Source organism: Procambarus clarkii, chromosome 67, assembly GCF_040958095.1.
Source record: "Procambarus clarkii isolate CNS0578487 chromosome 67, FALCON_Pclarkii_2.0, whole genome shotgun sequence".
In the NCBI taxonomy this organism is placed as follows: Eukaryota; Metazoa; Arthropoda; class Malacostraca; order Decapoda; family Cambaridae; genus Procambarus; species Procambarus clarkii.
Window position 1 is genome coordinate 20,777,614 of NC_091216.1, and position 16,080 is coordinate 20,793,693.

Consider the following 16,080-nt stretch of genomic DNA (forward strand, 5'->3'; position numbering starts at 1 on the left):
TTACAGCAAGACATCCATTATAGCAGTAACTGCTAGTTCTTAGTATCTTGTATGATAAATAATTATCACAAGCACTTCCTGTATCAAGAAAGAAAGACTGTGCACCGTACTTCGGGTGTCGGCCGATTACAATACTGAGGTTGTAACTGTCACGCAGTACCTGTTACCTTATTTCCCTTTTAAAAAGATATAAAGAGACCACAAATAATGTTTTAACAGATTTAAAGCCAAACAGTAGTTAAAGGCTATATTATATATTAAACATATGAAAAGGGTAAATTTATCATTTTATATAGTCCATTCCAAGTATGAAGGTACATTGATGTCTTACCACACTGTTGTATGGTAGTCTTTGTTGTTTACAGACACAATACACAAAATCTCAGAAAAACACAAATATGGTCAGTGTAAATGAAAGCATAGTGTATAATTAAATACACACAAAATGTTCTTGTGAAGTTAAATGAGTGAATGTTATCAATTTTAATGTTTGCCATTTTTAAATAAATACCGAGTTGAAAATAAGTACTGTACTGTGTGCATGAATTTTGAATGTGTTGTTTTTGTGAAATGCCTAATATATACTCTCCAAAGGTCACCTTTCCAATGGTGGTATCAGATATTTTTACTGGCAGATTGTATTGGTCAAATGTGCTCTTTATTTTCATTCAAGTACTGTATAAGGACTCGTAATGCAGCAGTTTATTGACAAGTTTACTTTTTCTAGCTTGCATATAACTTGGAAATCTACTTTGACCCTTTTGTTTTGGCACTTCCATTTTGGGGCTGTTTTTTTCTCAGATTTTTATGGGACTGAAAAACACAATTATATTTTTGGGCAGCAACGAACTGTACAAGCAAAGTCAACATAATTTTAGAGCAGGAAGATCATGTCTTTCATGAATACTTGACCATTACAAAAAAATTACAAAGGTATTATTAGCAAACTCAAATGTAAATCTCGCATACAGAATTTTTGCTAAAGCATTAAAGAATTTTGAACATGAAATAATAGCTCATGAAATGAAAGTTCAGTGTAACAAGTGTGGTAGGGAGGTGGATTTTAAATTGGCTTTAACAGATTGCAGAGTGGGTCAGTAAATAAAAAAAAAATGGATGATTGAACAATTGCTACGTATCAGATTTTACAAACTCTTCCAATGGGTAAAATAAAACAGTAATGATTAATGGTGATAAATTTCAATTACTTTGAAACGGAATGAACTATAATCTTAAATGAGTATAGGATACATAACTTGGCAAGATCTCTTCATAGAAAACAGCTTTTAAGTAAAAAATTTTAAAATAATACAGTAATGTCAAAAGATAATGATTAGAAAGCACACCAAAGCAAACATAGCAACAATCAGGAAAATGTTAGGGCAGATTAGAACATTTAATACAAAGGATGCCACAGCAACAATAGGGCAGTGTTGAAGAGTCTGTTGTCAGTTCCCTTTCTAAAGTAGGCTAGGTAGCAGAGCTACAAAATATAAAATGATCCTTTACGTCTTGCAAATACTGTACTGAAAATGTGAACAGCTTGAAAGTATTTAAATTGTGATCCTTGGAATGGAGAAGAGAGAGAGAGACAGAAAATATTGGTAGATGATCTCAAATTATTATCAACTTGATGAAATTACTGGTTCTTATTTACTTGAAAGATAGAATAGGAAGTGTAAAATAAATCGAATGAAAAGTTGAGGCAGCATAAGCATGATCAGTGAAAACCCAGTAAACATTAAAGGTCCACATTTCTTCAGTCTCCTTCCAGCAAATATAAGAAATGCTGCTGGATTGACAGTAGAAGCTTTCAAGAGAGAACTTAGTACGTTCTAGCTGGAGTTACCAGATCAACCTTGCAGTGATGGCTATGTTTTCATGTGGGCTACATTGACAAAAATCTCAGATCTGGCAATCACCAAGGAAGACTGACCTCAGACCAGGCTGCAATAGGAGAAGGACTCAAAATCATATATGAGTAATCTACAGGTAACATTTGTTTATTTTTGTTGATTTAGTGTTTTCATGACCCTGTTGTATTTTAACCCCTTACATCAAATGGTGATTGTAATCCAAAATTTGCTGTTCCTTATAATTTGGATATGACAGTTAAGTTCTGCAGGGGTTCTAAGCAATATTGGTGTTTACTTTAATGATCTTGCAAATATTGCTTGATGGGTTTCTAGCCACATTGGAGTTGCCTTGAATGAACTGTTGGACACTGCCACTAAGTAGACCATTTGTGCTTGCAGCATTTCCAAGATGGGGATTTCATATTTGTTTCCACCCAGTTATTCATTCTGCAATCCACAATGTTGGCAGGATCGTTGGGCTAGTATTACAGTTAATGAACTGCGTGCTCTTAAAAATATTTCCTTTTAGTTTCCCTCCTACCACTATAATAGATGATGAGAAATGGCTTTGGCTTGGTTACTTATTGATCTCACCCAATTAACTCAGTCACTTAATAGAACAATGTCCTGCTCCATTATGTCCTAATTTCATTGTCCCACTTAGTCGTGCACCTCCCAGTAGAATGTCAAGAATTTTGGGATGATTTTACTGTAAGTTTTGCTGTTTTAATATCCTTTGGGGTCATTTGTCCCTCTTTTTAGTCCTTGGTGAATTCAATTCCTTTGATATTGCTCATCTTATGTCTTTTGTACTCATATAATGCATCCCAAGTGATATTTAACATCTTTTGAATATCAAACAACTCGGTGCTAAATAGTTTTCCTGGCTTTGCACTTCAATGAACCGCAGGTCCACGCAGGCCCGTTTCAAAACCGAAAACAAGCGGGAAACCAACCTGAGGATGAGGATGTTTTGACCACGCCCAAGCGAACCCACTCCAAGATGACCCGACAGTGCAGGAAAAGAGGCCTGTTCCGCCAGTCCCAAACCCCCCCAAAAGAGGAGGGGCCACCCAATACCATCGCAGACCACAAGAAACGACCCGATCGGACCCGCAAATTGTGGGACCAGGCACGAGCAAACATCGAGCGAGTTCCCACTCCCCCCTCCATCGCCCTATCAATGGGATGTACCATGAAAGACGAAAGAAAGGGCACAACCCTTCCGGGAAGATATCCCCCCACCCATGGGCTTCCTGGAGAACCAACAAGTCTGACATGGGATGGCAACTAGAAGCTGCTGCTTGCAGATACTGCATCATCGCAGACTTGGACCCAGGATCGTCTCTGAGCACCTCCACATCCTCCTCGAGCGAGTCTGAAGACAGCTCTAGAAGGAAAAAGAAATGCAAGACCGAAGCCAAATGGCCACGGGCGTGCAAGTCCTTAGCAACCAGGGCAGCCAAAAGGGAGGGAACCTGCATGTGAAGCTGTACCAAGCCAACATCCCGCAAAAGGGCAGGGGTAAACAAACACGCATTGAGGCACTCGAACTCTTTCCCCAGGTAAACCTGAACCACTGAAAGGGCCTCTTGCCACTCAAGTGTGCAGGACCGACAGAGCAACAACAAGCCCTGCTCAGAGGGTACCAAAACTCAAGCAGGGTCAAACGGGGCCCAAGGCCCCCCCTCCCAAGTCAGCCCCTCCCCTGCCCCGGGAACCTCCACACCAGAACCTGGGACCGAGCCGTCCTCCAAACCCTCCGCCTCGAAAGAATAGGCAGAGGCCGCCGTAAAAGCCTGAATGAAGGCAGCCCACTGGTCAGACCCAGAAGCACCGGCTGGAGGAACAGGCTCGAATGCTTCCATCGTCACACCGGAAGTGGCATCTCCCTGAAACTGCCCGAGTCTGACCACCAACTAAACCCTGCCCGACTTAAAACCCTCAGACACTTTGGATTTAGAGGGGAAGGGGGAACAGGACGAACAATAGCAGCGGAAGGACGAGGGGGCTCGGACGAAACAAAGGTTGAGGCGACTAACACCCCCAAGTCCAAATCCCTATAACTAAAACAGGGCAGTCCCACAGCATCCGGGTGAGCAACCAATCTAGCGTGCTGCAGCAACCTAAAATGTGCATGCAATGCTAAAGCTGCCTGCACCCGAATACAGTATCAAGATCAGTGGATTGGGTGAACTGGAGCACAAGCAAGCAACACCACTTGCAGGACTCAGAATTGAAAGTGTCACTGACCCAACAGGCAGCATGACAGAGGCACATCTGATGAATGTGACCCTGAGACAATAGGACAGAGCAACCTTCAAACTCACACAAAACGAGATGGAACCCAGGGGATGCATCCATCGGACCACTGAGCCCCAGTGGGGTTTTCCAGTGCCCTTAGATGCTCTGCTAAGGGAAGCCCAGGCAAGGTATTGCTAACTGGCGCCCCAAACTACCAAGGGAACTAATAATTGCTGAACCCTGTGATGTGTGTACACACTGGGACCTAGCAGAGGACCACCAATAATACAATTAGATAAGGGTCAATAACACCAAGGGCAGACCCTCCACCAGGCAGAAAACAAAATAAAAAGAAAAACCCTGCATGAGTACATCATCACAGGTGGAACAGAGCCGGCAGCTGTTATATGGTGAAAACTACCTGCACAGTACCTTGCGCCCCTACCAGTGATGAAGATACCTCCTACCTAGAGGCAAACAGGGGTGCATGAAACACCCCAGCTGACTCCAAACACATGAGCCGTCCTGGTTGTTGCACCGGGTGCTCTCTTCTCTTCGGTTTGTGGTGGCCCCCTTGGTTCAGGCTTGTTTTTCTACGGCTCTCTTCTTGTTGGCATTGGCCTCTGGGGGGTTTGGGTCGGAGAGATTCATGCTCTCATCCTGCGCAGGGGTTTCTGCTCTTTCGGTCTTGTGGTCTTTTCTTCGTTTACAGCCGTCTCCTTCTTTTCTGGAGAAAAACGAGTCTGCTGCTTTCTGAAGGGGTCCTTGGGTTGTTGATGCTTGGTTGGTTCAACCGGGGGTGCATCATGGTTTGTGGCTCTTCGCCGTTATTTGCACGCCACGGCCTCTGTGGCAGAAGACGTGCTTTGGGTTGAACCAGTTTCCTCTTCTTCCTTATTCCAGGGCATAGGTCTCCCAAATTTTCCGCAGGATTATTCGGTCCAGCCAGCCTGCGGTCTATCCCCGTGCCCACGCCATTCGTAAGTTCAGCGTTCGGCTGCTATTTTTGGTAATATGTCCTGGCCTATCTTTCGAGCACGGGGCTTTTGGAGGTCGAACAGGGTCCTGGCTGCTCATTACCTTGTTAATATTCCTAGTCCTTCTCGGGCGTGTATTTATTTTTATTCATTTATTTATATACAAGAAGGTACGTTGGGGGTTAACAGAGAACATAGAAATTAAGTTTATTTTACATTCTTGTAAAGCCACTAGCACACACAGTGTTTCAGGCAAAACGAAACAAAAACGAAAAAAAAATGTATAGCCTTGGGTCGCAGGTTGCGGCCAGTGGTCTTGACTTTGAGTTGAGGAGCGAGTGACGACCACCTCCCGGGTGAGTCCCTTTTCATCATCTCTGGTTAGGTAGCTCCGGGGAGCCGAAGGGGCTCTCTACAGAAAACGAGCGTTGAATGTAATGAAACAACATTTTCTGGGCGAGACCCGCAGGATCCCGGCATCCCTCCCTCCCTCCGGTTGGCAGTGTTTGGCGTTTTTGATACTCAGCCTCTGAACTGAGGAGAGTTGCTGGCGTGAAAATCTGGGATCCGTCCGTCCCCCTCCCGGGGAGGGGGGTTGCGCAGATGGGATGCGCAGCGGTTGTGGTGACGTCATGTTTGTTTCCTTGTTTTTGATTGGGGAGTTCTGTTTGCTATTTTGGCTTTCTGTTTGCAATTTTTGACCAGCAGTAGTTTTTGAAATTCCTACCTTTCTGGGTGCCTGACCTGGTAGGTGGCGGACAAAGACCGCTTCCAATTACACGGGGGTTTCTTTAGGCCATTGCTCCTCGTGCCTCTCTTGAGAGGGCCAGGTTCTGGCTGTGGTACCTGGTAGGCCTAGAACTCCCTCGATTGACTGTTGCCACAGTCTAATATATACACATCAGACTAGTATAGCTTCGGGGAGCTTCCGGGTCTCACCCAGAAAATGACATTTCATTACATTCAACACTGTTTTTTTTTTTTTTTTTTTTTTTTTAGAAATAAGGGTGTTTACCACAGGAGGGCTGATTTGGGGGGGATCCATACAATTATCCAAAGCTACCTAAGGCTATCCAGAGACACCTAAAACCTTAAATTATGTAAGTAAAGAATAAATTAGACATAGTGTATTTGCTTTCTATAATGATGTTGCTGAATGTAGAACATTACAAAAACATAGCTTTATTAGGAAATATAATGAAATAAGACCAAGATTAGTGGTGGGTGACAGCAATTAAATTTCAAGGTTTGAGTGTCCTGTGGACTTTTATAGCCATCACCCACAGCTAGTTTCAGTTTTCAGTTATATTTCTTAGTAAAACTATTTTAGTCATGGTCTACATCCAGCACTAACATTATAGTGTAAGCAAATACTAGTATGTTATATTTCCTCTTGGGTAATTTAAGGAGACTTTGAGTGGCTTTGGGTAATTCTATGGACCTGTTCTGGGTGTTAGGTTTTGTGTCATTTCAGTTGTAAGGGGCAGAATGTGTACAGTACTGCTATTATTAAAATAAATTGTAAACCCTATTGTTGAATGAAGTCTTCATTAGTTGTAAACAATGCTCATAATTCTTAAAGAACATTCATTTTAGAATGCTTGTTCCAACACATTTAAGGAGTGGCTAGTGTGTAAATACTAGCTTCCTACGATGTTACCAAACAGTGTGTTCATGTCTGAGCCTTGAAAATGCACACTTGTCACAAATAAAATAAAGATTTACAATTGTTTGAAAGTATTAATCATATTGATTGTGCAAAAACTTATTAGAAACAGTAAAATACAACACTGTATAGGTTTTATGGTGTAATAGTAAAGATGCTGTTAGTACTATGCATTCCATGACTATTATTTTGTTTAAACATATTGATAGGAGACAGCTAATAAGTTACAGCATGTGAATGGTATGTAGATAATACTGTATAGTATAAGCAACACCACAAATGAATTCTGAATCTTCACTAATCATTTTATATTATAATTACATATACAGTAGATAGGTGTGGACATTATGTAAACAATACAGTAAATGTATATATATTCAATTTTAGAGATACAAGGTGTACAGTAAAATAGTTATCCCTAACAGTTGATTAACCCAATAATTTTTGGAAATAATTGTTGGGTGTAAAGCATGAATATAATAAAATGATTATCCCCTTCATAGAGCTGCCTTAATGTTAGACACTTTTACTAACTTTGCCAAAGATAGTTTGACTAGGTGTAAGTGTCAGTTTGCCAACCTTAATGCAGTCCTTCCAAATTGCCTGGGAACAAGTGCTGTGTCTTGGGGTCCTACACTGGAAAGAAATCATCTTTAACCTCTACTTGTTGTCTCTCTTGTAGGGTCTGTTAGCAGCTTTTCTTACATGTCGGTTATATTATTCATGTCCAATTATTTGGTCCGTATACAGTATTTACCTTATTGTATAAATACAGGTATTAAAAATGACCATGAATTTATATAATTTGTTATACAAGTTGCTCTTAAATTAACTTGCAGCAGTTTCATTTTAAAATTGAAGCATGTATATGTTAATTGTGTGTACAAATTTAGCGTCATATTGATATGTAACATTATCTTCAATAGGGTGATGTATGTACTATTGGTTCAGGATGTATGTTATTTGTGTACTTGTGGTTGGATGAGTGTGTGTGCCCTCAGACACAGCTGAAGGTTTCCTTACATGTTTTCCTATGCATGTCTGCCCTCCATATGCCTCCATCACGCCTCAAGAAAACTTTCTTATGCTTCATGCAGTTTTCCTGCTTGAATATATAGTATTTATGTTAAGAATATTAACATTAAGAACAGGAATGTCAAAATGCCGAGTATTTTAAATTAATCCTCTTTAATATGCTACTCGTTGTATCCAAAATGTAAATTAATGCCCTTCCATTTTAGAATGAACCTTTTGGGAAGTAGTTTGTCTTTTGCAACTTGAGGGTGAAGACTCTTGTGAAGGAAGCTGTTGTTAATAAGAAGTTTAGATACAGGGAAAATCACAGTAATTTGTCAATGATTTCAGTTTAACTTCAGATTTATAAAGTGAAAATCTGTTACAAACAAATATCAGGTGCCATACAATTTTTTTTTTGTGTATTGTGCATAAGAATATTAGTCATGGAGAGTTTTGCAAGGAGGAAAGTGCAGGTGCCATTTCTAGAAAGATTGAGTGTATGTCGTTTCCCTGAATAGCTGCAAGAACCTCACACATCACACCTTCACCCCACCCACCACCTTCACCTCACCCTCCACCTTCACCTCACCCTCCACCTTCACCTCACCCTCCATCTTCACCTCACCCTCCACCTTCACCTCACCCTCCACCTTCACCTCACCCTCCACCTCCACCTCACCCTCCACCTTCACCTCGCCCGCCACCTTCACCTCACCCGTCGCCTTCACCTCACCCCTCCACCATCACCTCGCTCTCCACCTTCACCTCACCCCTCCACCTTCACCTCACCCCTCCACCTTCACCCCTCCACCTTCACCCCCTCCACCTTCACCCCCTCCACCCCCTCCACCCCCTCCACCTTCACCCCTCCACCTTCACCTCACTCTCCACCTTCACCTCACTCTCCACCTTCACCTCACTCTCCACCTTCACCTCACCCTCCACCTGCACCTCACCCTCCACCGTCACCTCGCTCTCAACCTTCACCTCACTCTCCACCTTCACCTCACTCTCCACCTTCACCTCACCCTCCACCTTCACCTCACCCTTCACCTCACCATCCACCTTCACCTCATTCTCCACCTTCACCCTCCACCTTCACCCCATACCCCCACCCTCCACCTTCACCCCACACCCCCACCTTCACCCCCACCCTCCACCTTCACCCCCCACACCCCCAACCTTTACCAAACACCCTCACCTCCCACACTTTTCCCCAACATTCGCCTAACACCACCTACCCTCAGCCCCCAACTTTACCCCATCACCACCTTCCTGATCTCTTGCACCCCATCTTCCCCTCCATGATGTCCTCACCCCTCCCCACCTTCATCTCCCTCCCTGACCACATCCCTCCCCACCTTCATCTCCCTCCCTGACCACATCCCTCCCCACCTTCATCTTCCTGACCACTTTTTTCTTGGCAATAATTTCCAATAATACAGCATGATTTTTTTCCTTCATGTCCCTGCTGTATTGTTATGGTGCTAGTGATATACTGGACAAAAATTCACTCCAGCCTGTTCACTCACTCAATACCTTTCTAAGCAATACTTTGCATCAGAGGAACCACCAAGTATTTAGTGCTCTCATTAAAATACTAGTTTTCCACCTGGATGTTGCCCTGAACCATCCTTAATGGTAATACCTTCACTAACACCAGATCTCCAGCCTCAAGCCCATCACATTCTTCTTGACCCATCCCTGTGGTGGGTAAGTGTGAGACTGTATCTGCCATTCAATCAATGACTATTTTGTGAGCTCTATCCCCTTCTTTGCATTCTTTTTTTCTTACTATACATTTCTGCAATCTGTTCTCATATTGTGCCTGTATTACTTCAGTAGAAAGTTTAATAATTTAAACTTATTGAAGCCATAATTTATAAAGTGAAGACTTGTACCTCGCCTTACCCTGAATGTCCTGAAATATCTTTTCCTTTAACATTTTCATCATTCACACTACTGGACTGTCTTTCTCTGTTTATGGATGAGAGAAAATCTGCTAGTGGTTTTCTGTTGTTAGGGACAGTAAGCCTGTACAGTACTGTACATCAGTTTATTGGGGTCTTCCAGGCCATCTACTGACTTTCCCCAGTATGCAACCTACAATGGTTGGTAACTCCTAGGTATCTATTTACTGCTAGGTTAACAGAGGCATCAGGTGAAAGGACATGCAATCAACCATCTCTGACCTACCTGGGAACATTCACTCTCTCCTGGTGGGGTTTGGATGCTGTGATGTCATTGATTCTGGGCAGCTAGATGCTCCCTGTAGCTTCTTCCAGAACCACTCTGAAGTGCAGGTACGTTTTACCCAGTACTGTATGTATTGTATTATTATTTTTATGCCTTCTGCTATGATACAATACTTGTTTTAGGGATCAACTGAGTGGGATAGATTAAATATTGTGCTTTGAGTGTAAGCTTATATGAAAAGCTCACTTCTGAGCAGGACAAATACACAGTTGTTTTTGAGACCTTCCTTGTGCTTTAGGTATAACAGCATGAACTGCTGTTCCAAGCAGCTAGTTTTTAGTCGATTTAAATCTGCGCTTGCTCAAGCACTTCCTGCTGCCATTTTATTCCTCACCAAAGCTTGTCTGTTTGCCTGTGCTCCATCCCTTGCCCTTTCGACCAGTTCTTTGCTAAATTTACCCGATTTCTCTAATCCTGTTGACACCCTCCAATATTTTGAATGTTATTTCTCGTCTCCTTTATTGTTAGCATTGCTGTTGGTATTCTTCATGAAGTCTATTATTCAATGAAATGTACATGTTTACATTCTAATTTTAATGAGCTACATCTTTAAATTTTTTAATTTAATTAAAAAGTTTGTGTGTCTTCAGAAGGCAAAGCTTGGCAATCATTCTGGTCGTTTCCATGGTAATGTCTTTTTATCATCCCTTCCACCCTCTCCTGGTGCTAATAGCTCTACAGCTATTTTAGTCCAAAATGCTATTCCATAATTCTTCCCCTCTTTTTCACTCGAACATCCATTTCAATGCTGCTCGTATATTCATGAATTAGTGGTACTGCATACCATCTGTTCTATTGATTTTAAGAACCTTTTAGGCTTTTTACCAGAGCCTGTTCTCATTTTAGGTGATTATAACAGTAGACATGCCCTCTGGGGTGAGTCCTAGTCGAATGATTTGTCCTACTAATCCCAAGGTTATCTTCAAAACCATTTGTCCTCTGTTCAACCTTGTCCCCACTTAATTTGGATAAACTGATTCATATTGACTTGTGCACCAGCACACTTTTTCTGTATAGATTTTTCTAACTGTTGTTTTTCCATTTGCGCTCGCTCGCTCGCTCACACTCACTCACTCTGCACCTCCTTGTAGAATGTCCTGATTTTCAGGATAATAATAATACAGTAAATCTTGCTGTACCAATTAAGACAAATAGAGTTTTGCTGGATTCCCAGCCATATTGGCATTTCCTTAAATAAGCATGAGGACGCTGTTGCTACTGAAGCTATTGGCACTTGTTTCCTCTCCCGTAAAGGTATACTTTATTCCAACTTTTACCCAATTATTCATTCCTCCATCCTTGCCCATTGGCAGGGTTGTTGGTCTTCTGTTGTTGGTAACAGACTGTGTACTCTTAAGCATAGTGTGTTCCCATGGTCTTCCTCCTACTGCTGTAACCGATGATGGGAAATGACTCGGGCAAGGTTGCGTATTGGTCATACAAGCTTAACTCACGGTCACTTAATGGACCGCCGCCCTGCTCCTTATTGTCCCAAGTGCATTGTCCATCTTACAGTCGTGCATATCCTTGTTGAATGTCCTGACTTCCAGGAGGAGCGTGTGTCTTGCTTTCCGACCGTCCCTCGCGGTCACTTGTCTGTCGATAGAACTTTTGGTGAATCGGATACGTTTGATATCGCTCGCTTTATGCGTTTGTTCTCATATTGGCATCCCCGTGGCCTGGTCCTTGACCAGGCTTCCTTTTTGTTACCCCCTTTCCCCTGGGAAGCAGCCCATAGCAGCTGTCTCCCAGGTACCTATTTACTGCTAGGTAACAGGGGCATCAGGGTGAAAGAAACATTTCGCCTATTTGTTTCCGCCTCCACCGGGAATCAAACCTGACACCCCAAACCCCCATGCCGGCGATCCAACCTCCAGTTCCTAGGCTGGATGTCAAATACACACGAAAACACTGCCGACCACAGGGAGGGAGGGATGCCGGGAAGCCTCCAGGTCTCGTCCAGAAAATGGTGTTTCAGTACATTCAACGCTGGTATTCTGGGGAAAGCCCCGTCGGTTCCCCGGAGCTACCTCACCAGAGATAAGAAAAAGAGGGAAGGACCCAGGAGTCGGATGCCATGCGCCCTAACTCAAAAACAAGACAACAGGCTAAACCAAAGGACCCTACAGACAACCTGGGAGACCCGAACCCCAGAAAAGGAAGGAAGGAAGAGAACCAGGGCAAACCAAAGCGCTCCCACAGAGGCCAAGAGCACTGAGAGCAGTGAAAAGCTGCAACTGAACACAACACATGATGCACCCCTGGCCCAACCAACCAAGCATCAAAAACCCAACGACCCCTCTGGAAAACAGCAGACCCAAACATCAGCAGAAACAAAGGAGCCTGCTGCAAACAAACAAACCTATTACCAGGACCAAACGAGCAAAAAAAACTCATGTGCCAGAGGAGAATCAGATGCTCCCCAACAAGACCCCCAGAGCCCAACGCCAACAGGAAAACAAGACCTGGAAAAACAAACGTGAACCGAAGGGGCCATGACAAACCGAAGAGAAGAAAGAAAAAGAGAGAACCCGGGGCAACAACCAGGACGGCACCAGAAGCGCATGAGCAGGCCGGAGGTGAAACAACGCACTAGATAGCTTGCGGAACAGAGCAGAAGTAACATCAACACCGAATGCAAGCTGGAGCAGCTCTGCCAGCCCATATGATACAAGGCGACATTATTCAACGTAAGATGACTGTCCTGGAACAACCACAAAAGTAAGGACAAGATAACCCTACCAGAGACCAAAGTACACTGACGCAGAGATAGGAAAACCGAAAAAACGCCAGGAAACTTCATACTGCCGCCAAATATGAAGCACACGGGTGGGAGACCAACAACAAAGCTACCTGCGCCCATACAAGGGATGAAAAACTCGAGACAAAAACCCCAAACGTGAAGACTCGAGGAGAAGAACGAACCAGCTACGTACCTGGCAGGGCCAATCTGCAAAAAGAGGTGGAGCCGCAGGAAGACTCTTGGATTCGGACACCGAGCAAACAGTGCCTGAATCAAGGCTGGTCTGGCCACCAAAGAGCCAGAAGAACAACACACTTCTGGAAGGCTCCAAGTGAGCCAGGAAAATAGGACACCCCACGAACGTGAAACGCCAGGAGAGCCAACCCCTAGAACTCAACAGATGAGTCACCCAAAGTGACCAGACCCAAAAAGCCAAGGACTGCACCAAACCCCCATGATTCAGGCAAGGAACCACCGGGAAACAGTCCGAATGGAGCCAGATCGTCGAATTGCGAGCGACCCGAAACCTCTGGAGCAACATCTACATAGCTGCGAAACCCCGCAGCGTGCTGTGAGCCTGATGGAAGGATGAACTCCACCGTGCCAGGCTGGCCTGACGAGCACAGGTCACAAAACCCCAGCCAATAGACAACGCATCCATGAGAACATCGAGCGAGGACTCAGGTAGGTGCCAAGGCACTGAACCACAAAAACCCCAAGAGGAAACCGGCGACGCAGCAACCGACGCAAAGCCCCCAGAGGCCGAACCCAGCGGTCGTGAGAGAGGCGGAAGGGACGTCCTTTAAGGACCCAGAACAGCTGATGAAGCCACGCCTGACCCGGTTGGCAAATCATCACAGCAAAGTTCAAGCACTCCGCATAAACCACAAGCAACTGCTGCGTGACCTGGGAGCCCATCAGGAACAGACAAAGGTGGGAGCGCAGGCGAAGTAGAGCCGCTGGAGGAAGAGACAAGGAAGCGGTCCGAGTGTCCTACACAAGATCCAGCCAAGACCCAGATGGGACTTCCACCAGTGCACCGGAAACCGAACCCGGCGAGCGGGGAAAGAACCAATCCCCGGCGAGCAGACACGTGGGCCAGCTGGGAACCCAAATTCAGCCAGCAGTCGAGGTAGACCAGAACCCAAATACCTAACAGATGCAGGCAGGCCAACCCCGACCCGAGCAAGGCGTGTGTAAATGCAAGGCGCTAGCCAAGCCAAATGAAAGGCAACGAAGCGGCAACCCCGAGCGCCCCATAACACCACCAAGCCAGCCCTCGTACCTCGGATGAATTCAGACGTGCCAATACACGTCTCTTAAGGTCCAGGGTCACCAACCAATTGCCCGGCTTCAACAGAAGATGAACCTGAGACAGAGGAGACATCCGAATGGAAGGGCAATAAACCCACGGTTTCAGACAGGACAAGTCCAGAATGAACCGGAGGTCCACCCAGTCCAGATTCACGACCAGAAACAAGCAAAAGCCAGCTTGAGAGACGAAGGCGTTTCAAACACAACCAAGCGAACTCACTCCGAGAAGACTCGACAGAGCACAGGAGAAGAGGCCAGCCCAGCCAGCCCCGAAGGAGGAGGAAGAGCAGCAGCAGCCACCCAATGCCACTGCAGGAAGCACGATACGACCCAAAACACCAGCTTTGAATGTAATGAAACCCCATTTTCTGGATGAGTCCCAGAGGCTCCCTGGAGTTATCCAGGCCGACATGGACACCCCAACCACCCTGCATCAGTTGATGTGGGTGGATATTTATAGCCTTTTTGATATAGTAATTACTTTGAGTAGGGGAACTCTGTTGCTGTGAATGTCACACCGTCTGGTTGTAATCTAGGGAGGAAACCAGGTAACCTAACTGTTGGTAAGAACACTGGTGGTCTGTGTGATGCCAAGTAGCACTCGGGAGGCTTTGAGTATGCAGTACACATATATGAATGAATCTTTTGATAACATTCCAGACTTGATTTATATTTTTTAAATTACATCATATCACCAGCTTGATGTGGTATGAAAATCTGAAAAGATCCCTGATGTGCCTGTGCAAACTGTCAACCTGCTTTGACAAATTGATCTTAACCATGGAACTAGTGAGGTCTTGCTATTGAGAGCAATTGAGTAATCACCTCAGAAAATAACTTTTCATATATGTTACTGTACACTAAGAGCTGGATTTTAATTTTTAAGATCAATTTCAAGCGAGACATTAAAGCTTTGAATTTTGAGTAATAAACCAAGTTATAACCTAAGTATAATTTCCTGCATAATTGCCAGATGAAAGTTATGCTTGTGATGTCCTATCTTTTCTGTAATGTTTGTCATAGGATGTCTTGAAACATCCACTGGTTTTGGCATATCCTACCTTTTCATTTACTTTATTTCATATGTACGTATGTGTGTGTACGCGCATTTTTTTTTTTTTTTATATAAAACCTTTGCGACAAAAAGTTAATAAATGCATAGCAGTGTAATCATAACTTACTTGCTTGGTTTTCTCATTGAATATTGTCAAACTACTTATCCCAAAATGTTGGTTACTTGTCACTAAAAGTTTTATTTGTTAAATGTTATTTGATGTAATGTTTTAGAAGCTTTTTTGTTATTTTGCAATGGTACCAGGAAATGCCTTCATGTATAATTGGCAATAAAACTTTGAATAAATTTTGTATTATATTGTCCTTTACAAAATTGGCAAATTAAAGTTATATTTCTTATTTTAGTGATAATTTTTGTGGCCTCTCATGGGTGTTGCCTTGATAAGGTGACGGGAACACACACTTTAGGGCAGGTGCAGGTGGCTTCTGAATCCCTCTTCTGCCTGCTTTGTTGGCATAAGAGTGAAAACACTCGCCATGTATTTGGGTCATCAAGGCCACCCTGTTTGGATAGATTCTGGTGTTCATACACCAGAGAGAGGATTGGAGGGGGGGTCTGCACTGGAGTAGATTAATTGAATTTATCATTGTTCAGCTCAGTCTTCCCTATTGAAAAGGGAAAGTAAGTAATCAATCAAAAGAAGACACCAAGCCAGGAAGGTTATGTAGCACTTTCAAATGTGCGGTGTATTTCTAGGGTGCTAAATATCACTAAGGATGCCAATACAAAAGCGCATAAGGTGAACGATATCAAAGGTATCCAATTCATCGAGAATTCTATCGAGGGACAAGTAACCGCGAGGAAGAGTTGGGAAGCAAGATGCATGCATGTCCTGGAAGTACAGACATTCAACAAGGATATGCACGACTGTAAGAGGAACAATACAATTCGGACAATAAGGAGCAGGGCGGCGCTGCATTAAATTAAGTTCC

General features: G+C 43.8%; 1 protein-coding gene across 2 annotated transcripts in view; it reads left to right on the plus strand.

Moving 5' to 3' along the window:
• The window catches only part of LOC123767737 (tubulin polyglutamylase TTLL5), an 88,191-nt gene extending 72,758 nt beyond the window's left edge, over nt 1–15,433 (plus strand). The window contains exons 17-18 of one of the 2 annotated variants that reach the window (XR_006774001.2): nt 1,764–1,992; nt 2,767–15,433. Coding sequence is in view for 1 of the 2 variants with exons in the window: in XM_045757701.2 (XP_045613657.1) it covers nt 1,764–1,783 (20 nt within the window). In the remaining variant the exon portion in view is untranslated. Of the gene's footprint in view, nt 1–1,763 lie in introns of both variants that reach the window. The other variant, XM_045757701.2, reaches the window with a different exon arrangement.
• The last annotated feature ends 647 nt before the right edge of the window (nt 15,434–16,080 follow it).